Below are 25,190 nucleotides of genomic sequence, written 5' to 3'. Positions count from 1 at the left end.
GCGCTGTATTGTTGACCGATGCACAGTGATACCATCTGCAGCAAGATGATGCTGCAGCTCTTTGGAGGTGGTCTATGGATTGTCCTTGACTGTCCTCACCATTCTTCTTCTCTGCCTTTCTGATATTTTTCTTGGCCTGCCACTTCTGGGCTTAACAAAAACTGTCCCTGTGGTCTTCCATTTCCTTACTATGTTCCTCACAGTGGAAACTGACAGGTTAAATCTCTGAGACAACTTTTTGTATCCTTCCCATGAACAACTATGTTGAACAATCTTTGTTTTCAGATCATTTGAGAACGGGCTGTCCATGCTCAGCGACCATCAAACTTAACTGAACTTGAATTGTTTTATAAAGAGGAATGGTCCAAAATACCTTCATCCAGGATCCAGGAACTGATTAAAAGCTACAGGAAGCGACTAGAGGCTGTTATCTTTGCAAAAGGAGGATCTACTAAATATTAATGTCACTTTTCTGTTGAGGTGCCCATACTTTTGCACCGGTCAAATTTTGGTTTAATGCATATTGCACATTTTCTGTTAGTACAATAAACCTCATTTCAATCCTGAAATATTACTGTGTCCATCAGTTATTAGATATATCAAACTGAAATGGCTGTTGCAAACACCAAAATATTTAGAACTAAAAATGATTAAGATTAATAGGGGTGCCCAAACTTTTTCATAGGACTGTATATTCTACGTATGAATTGCTTTTTGGTTTTTTTGAAAAATTGAGTAGAGATGAGTGAACAGTGAAATATTCAAGATTCGAGATTCATTTTGAGTAGATCCTCAATATTCAACTACTCGATCGAATATCGAATCCCATTATAGTCTATGGGGAAAAATGCTCGTTTCAGGGGAAACCTCTATTCGACTAAAGGAGAGTCACCAAGTCCACAAGTAGCAGGAGCAGAGTGTTTAGGAGGAGCGCTGTGCAGTTAAAGCGCACGGACCCCATAGACTATAATGGGGTCCGTGCGCTTTAACTGCACAGCGCTTGCAGTTGCACTGATAAAAAGTAAGCTCCCTTGTAACCACAAGCTGCCAGCTCTCCTGACTAGCAAAGACGAGCCTGCGGCAAATCAACGCTGGTTCTGCAGCAGGTTTGTCCTTGCTAGTCGGGATTGCTGGCAGCTTGCTGTTACGAGGGGCTGACTTTTTTTCTCATAGGAGTGCATTGACCAGCGTTGATTGGCCAGTGTACAGCATTCGGCCAATTAACGCTGGTTCTGCCGGAGGCTCGTCTGCGAGGAGATAGAGTCTAAGATTGGACCACAATGGAGACTGCTGTGGTCTGATCTTAGACTCCGCCTCCTCACAGACGAGTCTCCGGCAGAACCAGCGTTGATTGGCCGAATGCTGTACACTGGCCAATCAACGCTGGTCTATTCATTCCTCTGATAAAATGTCAGCTCCCTCGTAACAGCAAGCTGCCAGCTCTCCCGACTAACAAGGACAAGCCTGCTGCAGAACCAGATGAAGTTGTGGGCAGAACCTAGTTTATAATATTAGTAGGATGGAGTCCATGGGTTTCAGCAGGTAACCACTTTTTAAAGAGGACCTGTGAAAGCGAGCTCTAAGGTCCTCTTTAAGTGGATTGGGTTTCACTTTTTTGGGTCAGCTTGGGGACCCAAAGAATGGAAATCCCCAACGCAGTTGTGAACCTTGAATTAATTATTATAAGACGGAAACCGAACGGAAACCACATGGACCTCATTATAGTCTAGGTAAAAGCTTTTTAATGCGTATAGGTTTCCATTCGGGGAGTCCGCTTCTGGGAGCCCTGAACGCAGATGAGAATGGGGCCTAATACACTGTTCTAGGAATCAGTTTCACATGCACGTCACTATCAGCAAGTTCTAAGAATAAACCTATCATTTACACTTCGGTCAGCGACTGTTATTCCTTTCCTCTGTATCCAAGCAGAGGTAACTACAATCTGACGCCAGTATACAATGTGTGCTTACTACATGCTCTTCTCTATTCCATTCACTTACACATATAAGCTCCATATGATGAATCAACACTAACTTTCTACATTGTAACTACTGTATACTAAACAATAGCAGATTGCAATACAAATATACAGTGTTTGCTTTGACTAATGGGCTCCAGGTTTTAAGGGCCAGGGAGTTTTGTTTCTTGTACAGCCTATGGTGGATACACAAATTCTGCAAGAGTCAAACACAGCAGCTGAGGCCCCCATATCAGGGGAGGTAATGTCTACTTGCTAATTCATTGATGTATGACGGGAAGAATCTAACTCATGACTAACTTTTCATTTTCTGGCTGCATGTAAATTACTTTATTTGCAAATGTTAACTCTTTCCGCTGAGTTACAAAGCGAGGCAGTATTAGTGGCTAAGCTCCATGGCAGGTTTATGTGTATGTGTACATGACATCCATACTAGGATACAGCACCGGACGCGCTCCCCTCCCCCACCAATGTGTGCATGTACGGACGGAATACTTACCCTGCCCCTCAGCCCTGCGGACATAGATTGAGAGACACAATTTAAATTCCGTACACTAAGGGGCGTGGCTTTAACCGGTATTACAGGTTTGTTGATTGGATCCGACACCGCAGCTGTTAGGTTAGGAAGCAGGGGATTGGTTGCAGGTTCTTAGTCACGCCCCCAGCGGTATGGAGTTCTGGAATTCTCTAGAGTCTCTCTTTCTCCTTTAGGTGACTGAGCAGCGCGGAGCTCCGGTACATTGTGCGCCTGACCGCTGCCTCATACACACGAGTTACCCGTCATAGCACAGCACTGGGTGAGTAATGCTCCGAGTCTATTATATTACATGGCACATGAGCCCAGTGCGGGGCAGCGCGGCTTCTCTCACAGCTCTGTTACGTCTTAAAGGGACAGTCATCCTAATTAAATGTAGTGTGGTGTGCAGTTATTGTTCCCCGTTAGCAGCCATTTAGGTCTGTCCTATGTCCCAGCACATAACTAAGGCAGCTAAGGATGGGGTCTATAGCACATGACTGTTCTGGCCAGTGATTGGCTGTCCTGAGAATGACGTCATGGTGAATAAATCTTGGGGAAGGGTCACAGTCATATTGGTGAAAGCAGTTTCAAACTTCTGTGGCTTATTTTAGGCCCCAATACACCCTCAATTGTATTCTCTACACAGCGTTTACAGCTTCTCTATATATTAAAGGGGCTCTATCAGCAGATTTATGGGTTACTAGCTCCTGCCCGTGACTTCGTCTGCGGGTTGTTGGAGTGGATGATCCGCCTATATTCAGCAAATTGCTGCCGTCGATGGTTTGCCTCCTCCGGCGTTTTGGCAGCTCCTTAAGCTGTCCTGCTGCTGAACTTGTTCCTCGCACCGTGATTGTTGGGGCATCTCAGGCATTTCGGAAACTCTCAAGCTGGCCTGCCGCTGAACTCGTTCCTCGCGCTGTGGCCGTGATTGTTGCGGCATCTCAGCAGCTCGCTGGGACACCATATAATAAGCGTGTTGTTGGCGTTGATGATCCGGCGACTCCGGCGTTCAACAGCAGCTCTCAAGTTGGCCTGGCAGTGAAGTTGTTCTTCGCACCGTGCCTGTGATTGTTCCGGTAGCTCGCTGGAACGCTATATAATGAGCGTGTTGTTGGCATTAATGATCTCCCTCAGCTCCAGTTGAGGAGAAGTCTGACTGTAGGCTACCTTCATAGCTCTCGTTTGCGACAAATTAGATTCTCTTTTTCCAGGCATGTTTAAAATTGACAAAGTGCCAATATGGATTAAAGGTGTTTGCCCATGTCAGTGTGTCAGCAGTGCCTGGAGCAGATCAGATAATATGCAAATGCATGAACACTGAGGGTTAAGTGTGTTTACACAGAGAGATAACAACCCTGGCTTTCTCAGAAGTTGCGATAAGAACAGTGTAATATAGTATGTGAAAATTAAATTCAGAACAGTCGTGAAGCCATGTCATTTATCGGGATAAAAAGTAGCCTATGTGTTAATTGAGATTACAATCTGTCTATGTGGCAAATTTCATTCAAATCCGTACAACTGTTTTTGCGTGATTGAGGAACAAACACACAACCATCCAAACTTTCACATTTATAATATTAGTAGGATGAGTTAAAGATATGCCTGAATAGCCTTTCCCGATCTGTGCCCCGGGTAAAGAGCAATCGGTGCTGGTATTTTAGCTCTCCACAGTCAGAAGGGCGTTCCTGACAGTCTGTCAGGAACAACCTTCTTCACAGCAGCGCCTATTGCGCTGTACAGTGTGAGCAGGGAGGAACGCCCCCCCCCTCCTGATAATACTCGTCTATGGACAAGCACTGTGAGCAGAGGGAGGGGGCGTTCCTCCCCGCTCACACTGTAAAGCGCTAAAGGAGCTGCTTGTACAGAAGGACATTCCTGACAGTGTCAGAAACGCCCTTCTGACTGTAAAGAGCTACAGTACTAGCACTGATAGCGCTTTACCCGGGGCACAGATCGGGAAAGCTGACAGTGTGCTGCTCACCACAGCCATGGTGCTCACTCATTGTACAGTGTGGTGACTAGGGTAGGTACTGCCGCACTGTCCCATTGAAGTCTATTCTACAACGCGGCAGTACTTATGTAGTTACTGCATGGGCACTGCCTCTATAAGCACTTAGCCAGGTTCATGACACAAGTGCAGAGGATGGATCACTATGATGGCCGTCAGTTTAAGGGCTCGTTCACATCTGCACCTGGTCTCCGTTTTGCAGATTTCCGTTTCCTGCACAAAACAGAGCAGGAGACGGATAGCTGCAGGACTCTTTCAAACCCATTCATTTGAAGGGGTTTGAAAGGTGTCCCGCCGGTGAGCGTTTTATGCTCTCCGCGGCGAATCCGTTTTTTTTTTTTTTAAACCGGACACAGTCTGACATGCAGTACTCTGTCCGATTTTTTTTTTAAAAAAAACGGTTTCGGCTTGGAGAGCATAAAACGCTCACTGGTGCTCACGGCCGGACTCGACATGACAGGTTTCCAACTTCTGCATGCAGAAGACGGAAACCTGAGAACAGACTGCCGAATGTTGGTGTGAGCCCAGCGTAACCCAGCCAGAGGATAGAACAGGCGGGATTTGTTACCTGGAACCCTGTGGATCAGTTGTTTGGACCATCAGCACTGCCTAAGTGCCATTTATACTTCACAGGCCATGTAACTTCATGTTCATCAGTCACATTACACTCACCGGCCACTTTATTAGGTACACCATGCTAGTAACGGGTTGGACCCCCTTTTGCCTTCAGAACTGCCTCAATTCTTCGTGGCATAGATTCAACAAGGTGCTGGAAGCATTCCTCAGAGATTTTGGTCCATATTGACATGATGGCATCACACAGTTGCCGCAGATTTGTCGGCTGCACATCCATGATGCGAATCTCCCGTTCCACCACATCCCAAAGATGCTCTATTGGATTGAGATCTGGTGACTGTGGAGGCCATTGGAGTACAGTGAACTCATTGTCATGTTCAAGAAACCAGTCTGAGATGATTCCAGCTTTATGACATGGCATTGCATTATCCTGCTGAAAGTAGCCATCAGATGTTGGGTACATTGTGGTCATAAAGGGATGGACATGGTCAGCAACAATACTCAGGTAGGCTTTGGCGTTGCAACGATGCTCAATTGGTACCAAGGGGCCCAAAGAGTGCCAAGAAAATATTCCCCACACCATGACACCACCACCACCAGCCTGAACCGTTGATACAAGGCAGGATGGATCCATGCTTTCATGTTGTTGACGCCAAATTCTGACCCTACCATCCGAATGTCGCAGCAGAAATCGAGACTCATCAGACCAGGCAACATTTTTCCAATCTTCAATTGTCCAATTTCGATGAACTTGTGCAAATTGTAGCCTCAGTTTCCTGTTCTTAGCTGAAAGGAGTGGCACCCGGTGTGGTCTTCTGCTGCTGTAGCCCATCTGCCTCAAAGTTCGACGTACTGTGCGTTCAGAGATGCTCTTCTGGCTACCTTGGTTGTAACGGGTGGCTATTTGAGTCACTGTTGCCTTTCTATCAGCTCGAACCAGTCTGGCCATTCTCCTCTGACCTCTGGCATCAACAACGCATTTCCGCCCACAGAACTGCCGCTCACTGGATGTTTTTTCTTTTTCGGACCATTCTCTGTAAACCCTAGAGATGGTTGTGCGTGAAAATCCCAGTAGATCAGCAGTTTCTGAAATACTCAGACCAGCCCTTCTGGCACCAACAACCATGCCACATTCAAAGGCACTCAAATCACCTTTCTTCCCCATACTGATGCTCGGTTTGAACTGTAGGAGATTGTCTTGACCATGTCTACATGCCTAAATGCACTGAGTTGCCGCCATGTGATTGGCTGATTAGAAATTAAGTGTTAACGAGTAGTTGGACAGGTGTACCTAATAAAGTGGCCGGTGAGTGTATATAGTCGCATTTAAGTCTCATTTAATTGAATGGGTTGAGCTGTTGATATTAAGCTCAGCTGATATATATATATATATATATAAATGTACAACGCTGTTCTTGGTAAGTAGTGAAGAGGCTGCAGCGCTTCCCCAAACACTGCAGCCTCATCAAGTGGCTGATAGTCCAGAGAGCCAGGGTGTGCCATGAAACATTACACCAAACACTGTTATCCCACTTCCATAAACTGGACTCCTTTCATCCATGAGTTGTTTACGTCCACAGGATCCTCTGTATACACCCAAAACTTTTTCTTGATATAACCCCACAAGGATATAGCAACAGCAATGAATGTGCCTTGTTGAGTTACTTAAATCCTCTTATTCCCCTGTAGATTTACTCTTAATCGTATCCGCAAAGAATGTTTCTTTAATGTAAGAAACTTTGTAATATATTTTATTCACCAGTCCTATTCATTTCTGAAATGTCTTATAATTGAAGGTATACCATAATTTTTTTTTTTTTTGGGGGGAGGGGGTTGCAGTTGGGGGAAAAAGTAATAATATGCAAGTTAGTCCTGTTCCAAATAGATTCACAGCAGAAAGGTGGTGTAGTGAAAAATCCCATTTCTAACAGAATTCATGCTATGTAAATTAAGAGCAGAAGAAATCTGCTATGTCGTCATCTCTTGTATTCTTTTCATTCTCGAATATAATGGAACTGGTACTTATATTATACTGATGGGTCCCTATGCTTGTAAGGGTAAAATCCCACATAGTGTACATGGTGTGTCTGCAATGCCGAAAACCACGTTGGCAGGTAGTATTGGCACACATTGGTGCTGCTTTTAGATTGGCGTATTCTGAGCATATGGTTTTGTTTAATTTGTTGTAATAATGTTAAGAAACTGCAGAGTCGGCAATTCCTTGATTTCCAGCGAACTCTGTTGTTTATATACATAATATAGTGTGTGTATCTTCAAAAATATCAATGACTTATATTTTATGTTTTAGGCCCGTGTTGAAGGATCTTGAAACCTGACCTCTAAACATCTTTTGGTAAGAAATATTACTATATCTATTTAAGTAGGATTTGTAGGATCACTCAGGTGTGATTTTTTTTTTTTTTTTTTTTTTTTTTTTTATGCACAGTTTAATTTATTAATACTCTTCATCTTTATATGTTTGACATTAGTCTTGACAATTTGTTGTATACATTAGTCCAAAGGTTTCTTAGTTTTCCATATTCTTACTTGTTTTAGGCATACTAAATGAGAGCGCTATATTCTGTAAGAATTTTTTGCTCTCAGATCTGCTAAGTTATTTCAGATCTTTGTGTCTAAGTATAAGAAGCCATTCTGTATCTGCTGGAGAAGCGTGTAACGCAGCTTCATGATTGGCTGACTGAAGCATGACATAGCAGATGCTGAGTCATTCTGGTGTGTGTGCGCGCGGCACTCCTTTTGCCAATGGGTCAGTCACAGAATGATGTAACTTTTCCAAGAAGTTAAACCATGAATGAATAGACTAAATTCTGAATAGAGCACGCAACTCAACTGACAGAATTCTGCAGAATGTGTCTTCTACCACGCGCATATCTAGCATAGCATTGCTCTAGAGCAGGGGTAGGGAACCTTCCGCTCTCCAGCTGCTGTGAAACTACAACTCCCAACGTGCTCCATTCACTTCCATGGGAGTTCCAAGAACAGCAGAGCATGTATGCATGCTGGGAGTTGTAGTTTTGCAACAGCTGGAGTGCTGAAGGTTGCCTAATCCTGCCCTAAAGGAGCATCCTCCTTGCTTTAACATGTGCCTTCATCTCATTCCCTTCAAAGGACTCCAATGATATGTAAAGCAAGAGACCGTGGGCAGCAATGAATTTGGCGCTCTGTAACTACAGCTAGTAGTTGCAAAAGTAGCAAGTAGCGGTCATTTTTTTTTTTTTCCCTACACAGTCATGGATTGTTATGGCACTAATGCTCCTAGGGCATTTGAGGGAGGCTAAGGCCCCATGAAGCAAATTGCTGCAAAACAAAACACTGCGGAAAAGATCGCGGTGGAAACTCATGAAAGTGTTTTTCACAGAAAGTCAGCAGAATTTTTCTCAGTGGACTTTCTTCCCCTATTATACCTATATCCAAAAAATGCCAGTGCTTCTGTAGATATAATTGACATGTTACGATTTTCAAAAATGTGTGCCTTTCTGCTGCTGAATTTTATTTTATTTTTCTGCAATGTGTGCAGTGTCCAATTTGCAGGTACTGTAAAATGCAGCATTTTTTGTTGTTGCATGTCTGCATCTTCTCAACGTTGGACCCCAGCCTAAAGGGGATTTCCAGCCTCAAATATAATTTTCATGATATGTCACGGTCTGACACCTGATTCCCACGTATATCTGCCGTTCTAGAAGCCTCTGGGTATCAGGTATTCAAGTAATAGGAGTGTCACTGCAGTTCATCAGAGTCACATGCTAATGACCTATCCTGTGGATATTTGATAAGGGGCCAAAAAAGCCCTTCAGACGTGGGGAAATGAAGAAGACCTTGAATAGGATATCTGCCTTGGATTCCTCTTCACTTTCTGCCCTGACTCTCCATGGGCAATCATGTTTGTTTGTTTTTTTTGCCACTAATTAGGCCCAGATGAATTGGCTGAATTAGTGGGGAGACTTTTCATGCAAGAGCAAGTAGGACGCTAAGGGTTCACACCTGCGCTAGGTCTCTGCTTTAGCCAATCCGGCGGTTTTCCATCTTCTGCTCCGAGAAACTGGACAGGGGACGGAAACCTGGCAGTCAGTTTTCAAACCCGTTCACTTGAGTGGGTTTGCAAAGTGACTGCCTGTGTGTGTCTTCTGCATGACAGCGGCGAAACCAGTTTGTTTTTTTTAACTGGACACAAAGTCTGACATGCAGGACTTTGTGTCTGGTTAAAAAACAAAACTGTTTTGCTGCGGACAGGCAGAAGATACACACGGGCGGTCACAGGTAAACATGCAATTGCAGGACTGTCTTTTACAACCCATTTGCTCATGTTCTTCTTTTTAACCTGTTAATATCTTGTTGGTGTGATCTGCTTTTGCAGAATAAGTATCAGAGTTTTCTGTCCTGGTCATTTATAGATGGCTGAATAACTGAATTATAGTTAACTGTCGGAAATAAAACATTTGCTAGAAGAGCCCATGTATAATTCTAACTTTCTGGTCCAATGAATGGTATTACTTTAAACGGATTATAGTTCCCCATTGTTTCATGGTGTTTTTGTGACGCTTAAGCTTCATTTGGGCTTGCATGCACTTTTCACTGCTTCCTATTCATAGTGGATTTGATAGAAATTCCATTCATTGATATGGTATTAGGATAGGACACGCAAACTGTTCTGTGACTTAACTAAGACATGCACATTAGTGATACACTTGTCTCTTGTATTTTATCCATTTATAATGTGAGAGAATTAGGCTGGATTCACACTGCTGTTGCTAATGTCCGTTGCTGTCTTACATCATAAGATGACAGCAACGGATATTAACAAACTGTTGCAGAGAACAGACACGGGCTGATTCTGTTCCCATTGATATTAATGTAAACAATATGAAGGACACCATCTTCCATCATGTTTGTTTACATTTGCAAGGAAAGGAAAATTACTGCATGCACACTTTATCTTCATCTAGCCTCTGCCCGCTACTTCGTCTGCGGGTTGTTGGCGTTGTTGATCCGCCTATATTCAGCAAATTGCTGCTGTCGATGGTTTGCCTGCTCCGGCATTTCGGCAGCTCTCAAGCTGTCCTGCTGCTGAACTTGTTCCTCACACCGTGCCTGTAATTGTTCCAGCATCTCAGCAGCTCACTAGGACGCCATATAATAAGCGTGTTGATGGTGCCGATGATCCGCATGCTCCAGTGTTTCGGCAGCTCTCAAGCTGGCCTGCCACTGAACTTGATTTTGCACTGTGCCAGTGATTGTTCTGGCATCTCAGCACCTTGCTGGAACATCATATAATGAGCGGGTTGTTGGTGTTGATGACCCACCTGCTCCGGCGTTTCGGCAGCTCTCGAGCTCTATTGGGAGGCTTTTTTTGGATGCTGATTTTGAGGTGGATTCAGAATCAAAATCTGCGACAATAAACTCCGTGTGCACTGACCCTAAGAATCCTGTTAAGATTTACTTTTGGTTTTTTTGGGAGTTTTTTTTTTTCCCCAGAAATCCTTCTTCAAGCCATGCAAAACAATATATTCTAAATCCCCTACCTTTTGTTGTAGCAAGGCCCACTTTCATGCAAGCCAATTTTCCCGTGGCCCAGTGGGGTTGGCGTTTTCAGTGGCGGGGCAGGATTGGGGTGATTGGGTGGCTTATAAGAAAATACATTAGTGCATATTATCTCCATATTATGCATAATTTATTGGTGGTATGGACAGCTCCCTTAATAAAAGTGTGGGTAGGAAGGGGGCTCTCACTCAGTTAGGAGTGATATGGAGAGAGCTCCCTTTAATAAAATATAAGTGGGGGGGGGGGGGTACATCACACGGGGGGCACCCTGTACTAGTCTGTGGCTTAGTCATTGGGAACCTCTGTCCTATCCTGCTTAGTATGACAACATAAATCATCTCACAAGTTCGCATTTTAGCAATGTATCACTTATGAGTAAGCCAAGTGGAGAGGGGGGAGGAGAGGTGACGGTCAGGCAGCAGGACGGTGGTTGATGGTCACCTGCTTTTAGTCAGTATCGGGAAAAAACTTCCCAATAGCTGTGCCAATAAAGGCTGGTCTTGCACGACCGTATTGAATGTACGGTCCGCAAGTTGCTGATCGTCAACATGGGCTCCGCAGTTGTCCATGTCCTGCCGCACTCGCCCATTGAGTTCTACGGGCAAGTCCGTGCAATGCCGCAATTCACGGCCATTATGGACATGGCCTATAAATTGCGGACCATGGTTGCGGCCACACCACGGATAAAATATCCGGTGGTGTAAGAGGCCACATTGAATATAATGTGTCCGCAGTTGAAAACCCTCAATTGCGGACCATTTGCGGACTTGCATTACGGTCCTGTAAGACCAGCCAAAGGGAGAGGCAAGTTGTGGTGAAGTCCAACATACCCAAACTTTTTTTTTTTTTTTTTTCCCCTAAACACCTCATGCTTGGTGAGAGATGGCGGATGTCCATTCACATAATCAATTTCAGGGGGCGAGGCAAAACATTTGTCTGTTTATGGGCATTGCTGCCACCTCTGTCTGCTACATAGTGTTCATTGAGCACTAAATAGGATGGGGAAGAGAAGACAGAAGAGGTTAGATAGGTTACACAATGCTTCTGTCATCTATTTGGGGTTACCAGCTGTCAGATTGCAGGAGCTTTAGGGCAGTGTTGCCAAAAGAAGTTGCTACAGACTTGGGACCTCTGCCATGTTTCTTCAGTAGACAGTGGGTGGTATTACAGGGTTAATATTTTTTTCTGAATCTGTGACCAAACCAGCAATCCCTTTCTGTCATTGTTCATGGTAAACGCCAACTCTAGCACGTTTGTGTTTTCCACGTACTTTAATAGAGAGCATGTGACCCCTTTATCTGTTAAGCTGGGTGATGCAAGTTGCTTTATTCACATGCGGATGAGTGGTCTGTGCAGTGAGCTGTAAGTGAGTCATTGGGTTCATTGATCTTTCTACATGAGTGGATGCCAATGGTGTATTTATAGATGGACAGCTGAAGTATTTTAATCTGTACCATCTCTTTGTAGAGCGCAGTTGGGCTTCCGCACCGTAGAGAGCCTGTACTCCTGTGACCAAACTCGCTTTCCACAAGAAAATACTTGAAAATGGCTGATAAGCAGATTAGGTAATTTCTTTATCACTTGGTTTTATCTGTTATCTTTTATTTAATCTGAAAGTGTACTTTTATTTTTTTCATAAATCAGTATGTAATGTAAAGTAAATGCTCTTATAACAGCATTTAGTGATATGTTTTATAGCATAGTGATGGCCCTAGGCAGCAATAGTCTGAAGTTGACTCATTGAGGTCTATGGGAGAGTTTTCTCGATATGTTCTGTACTGAGAAGGGCAGTTTATAAGCTGTGACATTATCTATTGTAGCAGTCGATGCAACAATGAATCTCTATGGCTATCCACTACAGAGGTGTAATCTTCTATTGTAGTGTCATTTTGGTGACGCATTCCTTCTTTTTATCTATTAACCTAGATTGGCATGGCCATGTTTGACCCATGAATCTCTGTCCATGTGTGCTCTGGATGTATCGGCCTGAAGACTGTGCGGGGACAGAAGTGGCTATCAATACACTTATTTATGCTGCTAGGAGTCCCTGCCATCCATTGACATAGTATTCTGCACTATAATCAGGGACTCCTAGGAACATAGATAACCATATTGCTAAGAGTCCCTCTCCCTGCACACTGATCAGGCAGAAAAATCTGGCACCTTCTTGGGTGACACTGTCTTGTGAATCCTATGAAGACTCTGGTCTGTGCTCCATCCACATACAGTGCCAGTTTACAGTAAAGTCCATGGATCTCAGAACTGAGACCATTTACAGAATTAAATGAGTCAGCTTTGTCAAAAACTTAAAAAATGTTAATAAAATTTAGAGCAGAAAAAGTATAGACTGAAGCAGGCATTCATATTCTATTAATAGTGTTATTTCTTGGCTAGACTTGAGCTGTCCATACAGATCTGGTCCTTTAACTGTGTGTCTATCAGGGCAGACAGACCCTCCCCTAATGTAAAATGGACAATTTAGATGCAACAGGTTGAATTCTATTGTATACATTGACAGAACTGGCTGTATACATTTCTGGTGCTGGTTATCCCCATCTACCATAGCTCGTTCCTGGATTCTTTGGACGTCTGCATTTGCTGTGCTGCTCTATTATATATAGATTGTGTATTGTAAAATGCCTTCAGCAAATATAACACAATAAGGCTGTGGTTGCACTAGCGTTTGGGAACTCCGTCCCCCCCCCCACTGCTTAAAACATGAAAAGCGACAAATCCTGCAAGCAGGACTCCTCTCCGCCAATTCCTTTTTTGGTTCCCCAAGCGGACCCAAACAGAAACCTGAACGATAGTGTGAACCTAGCTTAAGGTGTTTACAGACCTGTGGTTGTTAATATAGTAAAAAGTCTGGTTGTTACACTGTTTGCTGATAAGCTTATGTATGAACATTTCTTCCTTTAGTTTGCCCGCTAAGCTTATAAATGGTGGCATTGCCGGAATTATTGGTGTGACTTGCGTTTTTCCAATTGACTTGACCAAGACAAGGCTCCAAAACCAGAGGAACGGTCAACAAATATACAAAAGCATGTGAGTAAAATCTAAGGTGTAAGCAAAAGGTGTAATCTGTATACCATGGGAATGTTTGTAAACCCTCTTGTGTGTATTTCAGATGGGACTGTTTGGGAAAGACTATACGATCGGAAGGATACTTTGGAATGTATAGAGGTATGTCTTTAATCTCATGGACTCCTAAAGGAGCTAGTAAAGTATAGTGAATAGGTTATGTACTGACCTTGCTAGTACGTATATTGTATATCAAGCTATGTTGAAATGATTGACTATGATATTGGATAATTTGGTGTAAGGAGCTATTTTAGTCTTCATAGCCATACATGATATGTGACCATAAGCTTGTTACACAGTGATATATTTACTGGTGCATCATGTCTGTTACTGTATGCTGCCTGATATTAAAATGTACATAAATGTGTTGTCTACTTAAACATTCCTGCTCATTTGTGGCTAAATTATATTTTTAGATATTTTATTATTATAGTATACTTGTTGTTGTAGCAGATTTGACCACAATTACAAAATAATAGCTTAGCAATTTCTATACTATATATGCAATGTTTACCTTTGTAGGATGCTAATACTTTTGAGTCCATAGGAATTTCAGTAGTGCAGATTTAACATGCCAGACTGTTATATGTAGAATGTTGTTTGTTGCATCTGTGTTTTTCATATTGCAGACCTATCGCCATGGATTTTGAGGGCTAGCCGATGTGGCGAAGCCACGATGGATCATTAAATGTACTCCAATTGTAATTAGGAAAATACCTTTTGTTTATATATATATATATATATATATTTTTTTTGCTTTACTTTTTATATATATATTATTGTGAAGGATTTTTTTCCCCCCTTTTTTGTATCAGTTAGGCCGCCTTGGCTTTTTTGCTTTTCCTATGTGTGTATTAACTTTCTTCCATGCTTCTCCAAGACAGTTCATTGAATGTTAGCGATCAGGAGTCAATTCTTAGAGTAATTCAGGTGCATATCTAGTGGACTTGCCTTTGATGGCTCTGTACAATCTTTGTCAGTCCCATAGGCTTTAAAAAAAGCAGATGCATGCTTGTCATAAAATTCCAGCAGGGGGCACAAGATTCCCTGTTGTTATCGGTGACACTTTTCATCTATTATATAGGTAGGGTCCTTCAGGTCCCTAGAGCACGTATCTTGCTCTCAGCCCCCTACCCTCTTTACCTGCAGCACTCTGTAGTGGGTTGGTTTTCCCATCACCCATCCTACTTCTGCAGCAAGAGCCGTTCTCACAGGGTGGGGTTTTCTTCAAACTTACAAAAGTTACATGGATAACAAAACCTTCTTGTTTTTCTCTATAATGCTCACTGTAATGTAACTTGGGGGAAGTGGCAGACTCTTGACGTTCTGACATCTGACGTACATGTATGGCAGATGTCTGGAATGTGTTAAAGGGGTTGCCCAGGATCTTAAAACTAAACGCAGGCAGTAGGAGAGGGCTGGAAAATAAAAATGCATTCTGCATTCTCTCCTGCATTCTGACGACCATCACTGTCTCTTCTCTATTTGTATACTGAGTGACTGCCGCAGTGAATGCACTCCCCATTTGCCACGACTCCCCTCCCCCACACCAAATTCATAATAGTTCCTTTTTAGACTACAGAGAGTTATGGTCTAGGTCAGGGGTCAGCAACCTTTGGCACTCCAGCTGCTGTGAAACTACAACTCCTGACATGCTCTATTCACTTCCATGGGAGTTCCAATAACAGAGCGTGTATGTATACTGGGAGCTGTAGTTTTACAACAGCTGGAGTGCTGAAGGTTGCCTACCCCTGCCCTAGCTGTTGGATTTGAATTCTACTGTCCCCTACTGGAAAATTCATGAACTGTCTTGACAGAAGTTCTTTTAAATAAGTAGCTGTGCACGGTCCCTTTTTCTTTCTCTGTTGTATTCTCTCCTGTTTCTTGGATTCTCACTAATGCAGTCTATTTCTTGTCTTTGCTTTTTCTTCCTCTATCATCCATTGTTTTGTACCAGAGTACCTTACTGAAATAATGACTGTTAACCACTCACATGATAGCCTAGTTGGAGAACACCACATGATCTCTTAGAACACCACTCACTGTGAGGGTAGACTTTAAGATCCCCCCCCCCCTCAGATGTTGCTTTCGCTGTAGCACAATTGAGATCATTAGCTGTGGAAACACTTATATAAATTGAAGCACATGCAGAAATAATCTATAAGTTATACTTGCCAACTTTACACTGCACATACATTAGTAATGTTATCACGTGAAGATGGCTTGAGACATGAAACACACACACTATTACATGTTATTTGACAAGCCAGATACATAGTGTATCAAAGATTCTGTTTTTTTTTTAAATGTAGCATCTGTTAATGCTATAAATATTATTTTAAAAAAAAAAAGTTACAAGTGCTCAACATTACTCTTTGTAACACGGCTGCTTTCTTTATAGGCGCTGCGGTGAATTTGACTCTAGTAACTCCAGAAAAGGCGATCAAATTGGCTGCCAATGACTTTTTCAGACACCACTTGTCCCAAGATGGGTAAGTCAATTAGAAACTAATAGACTAATAGACTAATTCCCAACCAAGGTACTCTAAAACCTGATCAAAAGGAGTCTGCCAACAGAACGCACATACCATCCCAGCAACTCGGATAGATAGATCACCCTTTTGAATCTGTTCCTCCGCTGAATTTTGGTGACAGATTTCCTTTAATAATGGTACTGCAGAAGTGCTCTCTCTTTTATAGCATGCTTATAGGAGTCTTATCATGTCATCATGGGATGTGCCGTAAATGTCTGATCCTCTGGGACCATTCCTGGTGATACAGCTGCTGTGAATGGAGAATTGGTCACACAGATTTGACTCTGTTCATGCCCCCTCATGATAGGCAAATACTTCTCTTTACATAAATTCAGCATCATTGATAGGATCTTACAAAGGTGACAAAATTCATTGCTGCTGAAAATATTACACAGTGGGGACCTGGCTAAACTGTTGTACTAGGTGGGCTGGTAATGATAATCATTGAGATGTAAGTAGTTACAGAATTTGATCTGTTTTCAGTGTTTGTGTTTTGATAGAATATCATGCTTGTTACCAGATGATGGCCATTTTCTTTTATCATGGAGTGCTTTCCCCCCTGCTATGTGGGGATGACATCAAACTCTCATTTACTATGCTGTGATTATAAATCACACCAGTTTTTCTCCTAAAAATCCAGTCTTCCTGCAGTGTAGGGCGTTAATGTGTTTTGGTTTTTGTTATGTTCGTGTTTTTTTTCCTCTCCCTCGTTTGCTTAAAACCAAACAGACCATTACCTACATTGTAAAAGTATGTACTGACAGCTACCTTTAGGATTTTTTCCACTCTGGGAAATTGGACGCTGTGTCCATCTGTTAAAGGTCTTTGGACCTGTCTTTCTAAGGCTAAAAATAGCATCACAGTGAATACTTTATACGATACTGTACGACACTGATAAAATAGCTCATTGGTAGATGTGTCCTTTCGATACAGTAAATTAGAAATGTTATTTATGTTGTGTGTTTTGTTTTGTTTTTTGTTTTGTTTTTTTTAGCAAGAAGCTTACACTGGTCAAAGAAATGTTAGCAGGATGTGGTGCTGGGACCTGTCAGGTTATTATAACCACTCCTATGGAAATGCTGAAGATTCAGTTGCAAGATGCAGGAAGACTGGGTATGTATACTTCCTACCACATTTACAGGAACTTACTTGAAATAAATAAAAAAAATAAAAAGCTAAGAAAACTACTTTGGATGCTTTAGTTATGATCTTATGCAGAGTCTGATGGGGCAGTATGGGGGACATACTCAAAGAACACCAAAGAGAGAGTCTCTCTGTCACCTTCCTCCCGATCAGGACCTGCACTGCACAGGGAAGGTGATAAATTGCTTTGCAATGGATTTAAATGGATTTTTCAGTAACATTATATAAAAAGACATTCCGAAGAGGAAGGGCAGGTATGGGGGAAGGGTTAGCAGTGATATGAAAACCAAAATAGATGGATTAGGAAAAGGGGTGGATCAGTCCGTTAGTGTATTGGTCCCAGGTAGTCCAGGCCACCAAGAAGTTAGCAGTGCTTCCATAGCTAGTAGCTGGAAGATATTCCATAGAGCGTATATATTTTGTCATATAGAGAAGATCTAATTCATGGGGAAAGGCCTCCGCCATACAAAATAAAGCAATAACACATTTCGCTGCTGTCAGCATATGAAGGAGCAGTCTTCTTCCCCAGAACTTTGGGAGCAAAGCTGAGATAGAGACTTCCCCTTGTCGTCAGAAATCTATTGCTGGACTTCTGCTCAGAATGGCTCAATAGGGGGCAGAAGCCCACGTAATGTCCAGAGAATAAGATATACGGATCCGCCAACAGAATCACAGCTCCAACGTATCTTACATCTCAGAAAACTTGTGTTTCGAATTTTAATGCAACTGGTTAAACATCAAGATAACAGTGTTGTCTTTGCATTTTTTATTTTTTATTTTTTGTCTTTTTTGCTTTGATCTGTACAGTGAAACCCTTTGTACTAATTTGGCATGACTTTGATTTTTTCAGCATCTTGTCAGAAAGCTGCTACTGGGATCCAGAGCCTTTCTCAGAGTGCAAAGCATCTGAATACCATTCCTGTACTTTCAAGGGCTTATAATGTTGGGCCGGCAATGGTGACACAGAAGCTGTCGGCTAAGCAGATTGCAACTGAACTTCTAAGGACTGAGGGTGTAAAAGGACTGTATAAAGGATTGGGAGCGACTTTGTTGAGGTATGGATTTATTGATCAAAATCCTTTTTAGAATTCGTTAGTTTTAACAGAGATTAGGGGCTTGAAAGAAAAGACCCAAGCTCAACTTTTTACTTTACACACCCCAGCTGTTTGGTTGCCAGTAGGGGTCTGAAGGCAGGCAGGCGGAGAGATCCCTGTGTCAGCATTCTACATGGAGGGGGGGGGTTGAAGAGGTTTGGAAAAGAATACTGGTAGGAATAGCTTTACTCATATACGTTTACAGTGATCTCATGTTTTACACATGGTACATACTCTATTCAGGGGGAGGATTGGGTGGGCTTAACTATTAACAGGTTCTCCAATGAAGAAAAGCTGTAGTCCGTGTGGACTCTTCCCCACCCCTCCATCTATGAGCCCAAACAGATGCCTTCTATATCAGCTGCTGCCCTGGCATACTTCACTTTCCTGATATTACTTTCATCTGATTGGCTGCGTTCCACATTTCCTTTGCAGTGGCTGCTGTAGGGGGTAATGTCTCACCGTCCACAGCTTCACCAAGCAAATTCAGCAGATTTCTTGGGGACCTGAAGATGGAGATGACTGTCTTCCTATATCAGCTCTGACAGAGATAGTCTCTAATAAGAACACCTTGAAAGCTATAGAAAGACAACCCCCAATGGATTGATGATATTTGAGCTGCATTTCATCTTGCATTTGAGGTGTGGTCACTAGAGGTCCCCCCAGAGTTACTAGAGGGGGGTGGTCCTGATACCCATGTTTCTCCTCATTTCATGATCGCGGTGACTATGTAGTCACCAGAAACAATTACTTTGCTGAGTGGTCTCTACTAGATAAATGTCACTTTACCTGCTAGTTAACATATACCGTGTATATTTTGCCGAGATCACAAATCCATTTGTTTTATGCACAGAAATTTATTTCTGAATTGAAATAAATACAGTGGCCTTTAAACCATTGGTGACTGCCTAAGAGTTATAAGCACTGCTAATCCGAGGTTTTACTCCTGTTTTCTTATAGGGATGTTCCATTTTCAGTGATCTATTTCCCATTGTTCTCCCACCTTAATAAACTGGGAATGTCATCTCCAGACGGGAAGGCTCCATTTCATCACTCCTTCTTCGCAGGCTGTATTGCTGGCTCCACAGCAGCTGTGGCTGTCAATCCTTGTGATGGTAAGGTGTATTTCACACGTTGGGTGGACTTTATCTATTTTTAACCATAGTGGACCTTCAAGACGTGCAGTGTGTGTTAACTAACGAACAAATTATATCTGACTTGCTGTGCTTTTCTTTAGGTGTAAGGTTAGATCTTAACTGTGCAATTTCCCTTTCTAGTGATAAAGACTCGTCTTCAATCATTGCATAAAGGAGCCAATGAAGAGGCCTATAGTGGAATTATAGATTGTGCCAGGTAAGGAAGCGGTTTGTGAGTACTGTACTGTATCCCCACTGATAGGAAATACATTTCAAGCTTATAGAAGACTATGAACACCTTTTTAGGGGATTTTTTTTTTCACTGACTTTCATAAATGTCTTAAAGGGGTATTCCCAACTTGCCTGTTCACCAACTAACAGAGTGCTGTGCACTCTGTTAACTTCCTGGTTTTCTCGTTGAATTTGGTGGGCAGGGTTTCACTTGCTGTCTCCCAGACAAAGCCAGCTCTGCTAGCTCTCTTCATAGCAGTACATGTTTGCAGTCAGTAATGAGGGATGGTTTTAAATAAATTGGCACAGTATCACTGGAAGATGCACAATATGAAGCTGATGTAGCAGAGCTGGATTTGTTAGGTGATGAGAATCCCAAATTTACATGCTACAGGAACAAGAGTCAGCTTGCGATAAACTCACTTTTAAGTCTGTGTTTATATACAGAGGTAACAGACTCCCTGTCTCAGCCCTTAGCAGCAAAATTCAATTAGCCGACTGATAACTGGAAGAGGGAGATAAACAGTTCAGAAATACATGCTGCTCCCGAGCACTCAGCTCCCCCTCCCTCCTGAGAGCAGGAAGCTACATCACTTGTCCTGGGCAGAGAGATAAGATCATCCCCAGGTCCTTGGTTATGGAAACGCAGTGTAATCAGTGAAGTGAATAATCTCAGATAATAGCCAAACAAAGCAGTTTTGATAAAGCAGTATAGATAGGGTCCTGGAGTGGGACAACCTCTTTAAATGTTTGTTTGTTTTTTTTTTTTTGTTTTTTAATGATGCCTCGATATCCAATCACTCTTTCTGCCCCCCTGAACTATCATCTAATCTTTCTATATGCTATCATAATAAATTATTTTTTTTTAATAAAAGCTATGTAATATAAAATGTGTGTAGATTTGTGGATTTCCACTCCTATGTTTACAATTTTATTTTAATACACATATACCGTATTTTGCGGACTATAAGGCGCACCGGACTATAAGGCGCAGCGCTGTCCGGTGCGCCTTATATGTGATTGAAAGCGGCGGCCGGCAGACTTTGCCGGTGGCCGCTTAACCCCCCGCGTACCAGTCGCTTCTATTCATTTCAATGGCACGCTTCCATTGAAATGAATGGAAGCGTTCGGCACGTGAGGAGTTAATGGGATTCTACCATTAAAAGAACTTCTTCCTTCTTGATCACGTCGGAATAGCCTTAAAAGGCTATTCGTCTCCTACCTTTTTACCATAGCCAGCGCCGCCTTCTTCCGCAGCTCCGTCTCTGTCTTCTTCTTTGGGCCTCATGGATGACGCATGCGCAGTCGGCTCTAACAGGCTCTCGCAGCCAGAGCCGACTGCACATGCGTCATCCATGAGGCCCAAAGAAGACAACACAGACGGGGACACGGAAGGCGCGAACACAGCTCAGGGAGAAGGCGGCGCTGGCTATAGAAAAGGTAAGAGACGAATAGCCTTTTTAAGGCTATTCCGACGTGGTCAGGGGTAAGAAGTTCTTTTAATGGTAGAATCTAGAGTTGAGCGAGTACTGTTCGGATCGGCTGATCCGAACAGTACTCACTCATCTCTAGTAGAATCCCTTTAAGTAGCGGCTGCCGGCAAAGTCTGCATGCCGCTTCCATACATTACAATGAGAGCGCGCTATTCAAATAGTTAGAGATGAACGAATACTATTTGAATAGCGTGCTCCCATTGCAATGTATGGAAGCGGCATGGAGACTTTGCCGGCGGCCGCCGCTTAACTCCTCGCGTGCCGCCGCTTCAAGCCTTATATAAGGCGCACTTTCGATTTCTGAGGAAATCGAAGTATATTATGTGCGCCTTATAGTCCGGAAAATACGGTGTGTGTGTGTATATGTATGTATGTATGTATGTATGTATATATATATATATATATATATATATATATATATATATATATATATATATATATATATATATATATATCACTATTGCCTTGCAAGGACCTAAAACTTACTGATGGCAAAATTGGTTTACTATAAAAACTGACCCTTGTGAGTGTTGGGGATGAGCACCTGTATGGAAGCCACTAACTCCCCCGGTCCACAACACTTACCTTTGGAAAGAATAGTGAATGACAAATGTTTGTCATGATCAGATCACATATGCACCCATTGATAGGTCTGTGTGATCATTTGCTTTACTCTTTATTCAAGTTATATTTACTAATCTCATGCTCTGTTTAGATCATATTTTACATATACACTGAACGTGTGTCCTAAATATATACTTTTATATGCCATGTAGTTGTACTTGTATTGTGAGAGCTTTATCTCCTGCACTGGCTGGGGATGCTTTTGGATGTGTGAATATGTGAACTCTATAAAAAGTCCTTTACAATTTCATGAGTCGTGAAACCTGCCATCCTCGTTGCCATACAGTTTTGCTAAAAACAGATTTTAGACAGCTACAGAGAAGACTGGCCATAAATCCTTTTAATCTTGTATTTTTTATTTTTTTTTTCTTCTCAATTTTAGGAAAATCTGGATGAAAGAGGGCCCATCTGCCTTTCTGAAGGGATCAGGCTGTCGAGCCTTGGTTATCGCACCCCTTTTTGGTATAGCTCAGGTGGTCTACTTCCTTGGTGTGGGCGAAGCAGTTGTGGAGTTTGCCCAGTTCAGAAGCTTCACATCCCAATAACTTCAAGCATTCCACAGGACTTGAAGAAAACTGACCACTCATAGATTGTGTTTTTATCATCACCTTGGAAAATAGTATTGAACTTTTTTTTTTGGGGGGGGGGGAAGGGAAGCAAAAGGAACCATCAGGACCTAACTAAATTATAGATATTAGCCCTTCCTTTCTGCTTTTATAGCACTTTTGCCCTCCATTGTCTATATTTTACGAATGTGAAGCAGCATTTGTTTGCTGTAGAGACATGTCAGGGGTATATAGGTACTTGGGGAGTTGTCAGTTTACTATGCATTCCCTGTTTTTATATCAGAGGGTCACTCTTGTATGTTAAAAGAAGAAATAAGAGGGTTTCTGAGGGTTTTGCTAAAGGGTCACGATCTGATAACTTCCACATACAGTTTGCTTGGCCATTGCTGAGAACTGTATGTGTAGTGTGTTTTGAATGTTATAGGTCTGGATGATTGTACTTGAAATTCAAGTCATTTTCCCAAAACTTATAAACTATTATTTTTTTGTAAAAGATTGATATCAAGTCCGTGGAAATGAATGAGATAATGGGGCCAACGCCACTCTGTATAATATTTAGTACACATTTCTAATGTCAACACTTGAATATTCTTCTGTGCAGCTACAGGAAAATATTAAGGTTAGCATTGTATATACTTTGTATATATTTCTGTGTTGGGAATCTTCCTGGTTATTAAAGGGATGTCCTTTTTGTTTGTTTTTTTTTTTTGTTTTTTTTTCTCTTTTCTTTAATAGCCCATTACTAGGTTAGGCCATATATTTCTGATCAATGGGGACTGACGGCTAGCCAGCTGAATGGATCAGCTATTTGGGAGTTTGTCCTTTCAGGGCACAAAGCTATGTGCTTCCGGTTCCTTGTACTGTGTGGTACACAGACTAGATGGACCCCGAGCAGCCATTGCTTGTTATGGCCAGCCTATGGACCCTCTTCTGCTCAGATATTTACAGTCAATCCTAATGATGGGTTTTAAAAACAAATCATGGACAACTCTGGGAAAAGCAAATATTTTCACTGTTTGTAAATTTAAGAAAATGTATTGCAATTTTACACTAGTGTATCTCTATGAGCAATTCCTAGTGTAATTGGAGAACAATTGTACAATAACTGAAAAAAAGAAAAAAAACTTCAGTTTTACAAAGAAAATACCTCCAGGCCATATGCCCTGTTTAAGCATCATGGATGCGTTCAATCCATCGTAATGGCTGCAATATAATACTGCATTTTCTCTATTGCATGAGAAGTGTCTGCCCAGACAAAGCTTTACCCTTTACTAAGGGTGTCGGGAGCTCTGAGGAGAGAACCCATATAACAGTTTCCCTATAAGAAGCCCCATGGCTTTAGCCGTCGGCTCTTTTCACCATACTTTAAACAGCCTATTAACTTTTTTCTATGGAAGCAAATGAATTGAACATAGAAAAAATATTGTAGGGTTTTGCAAGTCTTGAGCTGTAAGGTTCATCTGTTCTTGTATCTCGGCTACGTTCACATATGGGAATAACCAGCCAGACCAGTTCTTTTTCCAAATCCCATAAAATTGAAGTGATAAGCTCTCAATCTCAAGCAGAAAATGATAGTGTTTCCTTGTTTTGTATTTATGAATACTCCTTAACTTCAATGCTCCTTTTTTATGTAATATTTTTTATATATATATATGGTTTTTTTTTTGTTTTTTTTTTGTTGGGTCTATTTGCATATGATGACATGTATTTGTAATGTGCATCCAGTTTAAATGCTGTCTGCATTAAACAGCTATATATTGGGTGCCAAAAGTACAATAAAATCTCCATGTTAAAAAAAAAAAAAAAATATACAAAACCTTCCTTGGGGACTTTCTTAGAACTTCATTTCAATCCCATTTTAGGTGCTAAATATTTGGTTCCCAAATGCAAATGTGACTCCTCTCTTACTATGGGTGTGTTTACACTGGGTATATGGTCCTACAAAAATGCCACCCTAAGGCCTTATTTACTACCGTAACAAATTCAAGTGACTGCAATGCGGCCGTGTTTGAGTATCTGTTTTATGGCTGCAACTTCCTTACCAATTTTAGGTCCAGTGAGCAAAACTAGAAGCATCACAACAATCTGTAATGTTATGAGTTTGTGTTAGACCAGCAGTCTATGGGTCAAAATACCTTTTTGGGATGCAGACCACAGCAGTGCCATTTGATATGACAGTAGCAACATTGCACTAATATGAATTCATTTCTTTTTCAAGGTATGTTTAGCACAACAAAACTATGTTCATGAACATTGTTTGCATTTCTGTAAGAACAGGAGGTGCTTATGTAGAGCATTACATTACTTAAAGGGGTTTTTCAGGGACCACCAATTGCTTCTTAAAAGCCACTTTCCAATATACTTGCAATTTAATATATCTATAAATTCCTTTGACCACATACTGGGTCACTGTATACCACCCAGACTGAATTTTTCAGCTTCAGCGTGCATGTCATTCATCCCCATTCAGTGCTCCATTCTGTTGTACTTTGAACTGACACCACGTACACAGTGGGCCAGATCCTTGTCTCCATCTTCTGAGCATGCAGAGTTCAAATACATGAAGTTTGCCCTACAGGTTTTCAGTATTCAGTTCCTTCACCCATCTGCAGCTAAAGGCTCACACATGCATGTGCTATGTACTCTGAGT

At 42.0% G+C, this 25,190-nt stretch overlaps 1 protein-coding gene across 2 annotated transcripts; it reads left to right on the top strand.

Annotated features, from left to right (window-relative positions):
- The first annotated feature begins 2,694 nt into the window (after positions 1-2,694).
- LOC142194720 (mitochondrial glutamate carrier 1-like) lies at positions 2,695-24,356 on the top strand. 2 transcript variants are annotated; one of them, XM_075264033.1, is made up of 11 exons: positions 2,695-2,775; positions 7,388-7,432; positions 12,106-12,203; positions 13,558-13,683; positions 13,766-13,821; positions 16,121-16,211; positions 17,248-17,366; positions 18,247-18,451; positions 19,451-19,605; positions 19,768-19,843; positions 22,357-24,356. In XM_075264033.1, exons 3-11 carry the CDS (start codon positions 12,184-12,186, stop codon positions 22,517-22,519), a joined length of 1,011 nt encoding a protein of 336 aa, XP_075120134.1. In that variant the 5' UTR covers positions 2,695-2,775; positions 7,388-7,432; positions 12,106-12,183; the 3' UTR covers positions 22,520-24,356. The 2 variants fall into 2 exon arrangements, with proteins under 2 accessions (XP_075120134.1, XP_075120135.1); XM_075264034.1 differs by lacking the exons at positions 2,695-2,775; positions 7,388-7,432; positions 12,106-12,203 and adding an exon at positions 14,349-14,420 and having other exon boundaries at positions 13,624-13,683.
- The last annotated feature ends 834 nt before the right edge of the window (positions 24,357-25,190 follow it).

This window comes from Leptodactylus fuscus, chromosome 2 (assembly GCF_031893055.1).
Source record: "Leptodactylus fuscus isolate aLepFus1 chromosome 2, aLepFus1.hap2, whole genome shotgun sequence".
Taxonomy (NCBI): domain Eukaryota; kingdom Metazoa; phylum Chordata; class Amphibia; order Anura; family Leptodactylidae; genus Leptodactylus; species Leptodactylus fuscus.
This window is presented reverse-complemented; position numbering and strand designations above follow the sequence as displayed.

What these genes read in the sequence shown, in the direction of transcription:
- LOC142194720 (XM_075264033.1), top strand. Translation starts at nt 12,184, where the DNA reads ATGGCTGATAAGCAGATTAG. An exon ending in ATGGCTGATAAGCAGATTAG is followed by an intron (nt 12,204 to 13,557) that starts GTAATTTCTTTA and finishes TTCTTCCTTTAG; the next exon opens with TTTGCCCGCTAAGCTTATAA. An exon ending in CACCACTTGTCCCAAGATGG is followed by an intron (nt 16,212 to 17,247) that starts GTAAGTCAATTA and finishes TGTTTTTTTTAG; the next exon opens with CAAGAAGCTTACACTGGTCA.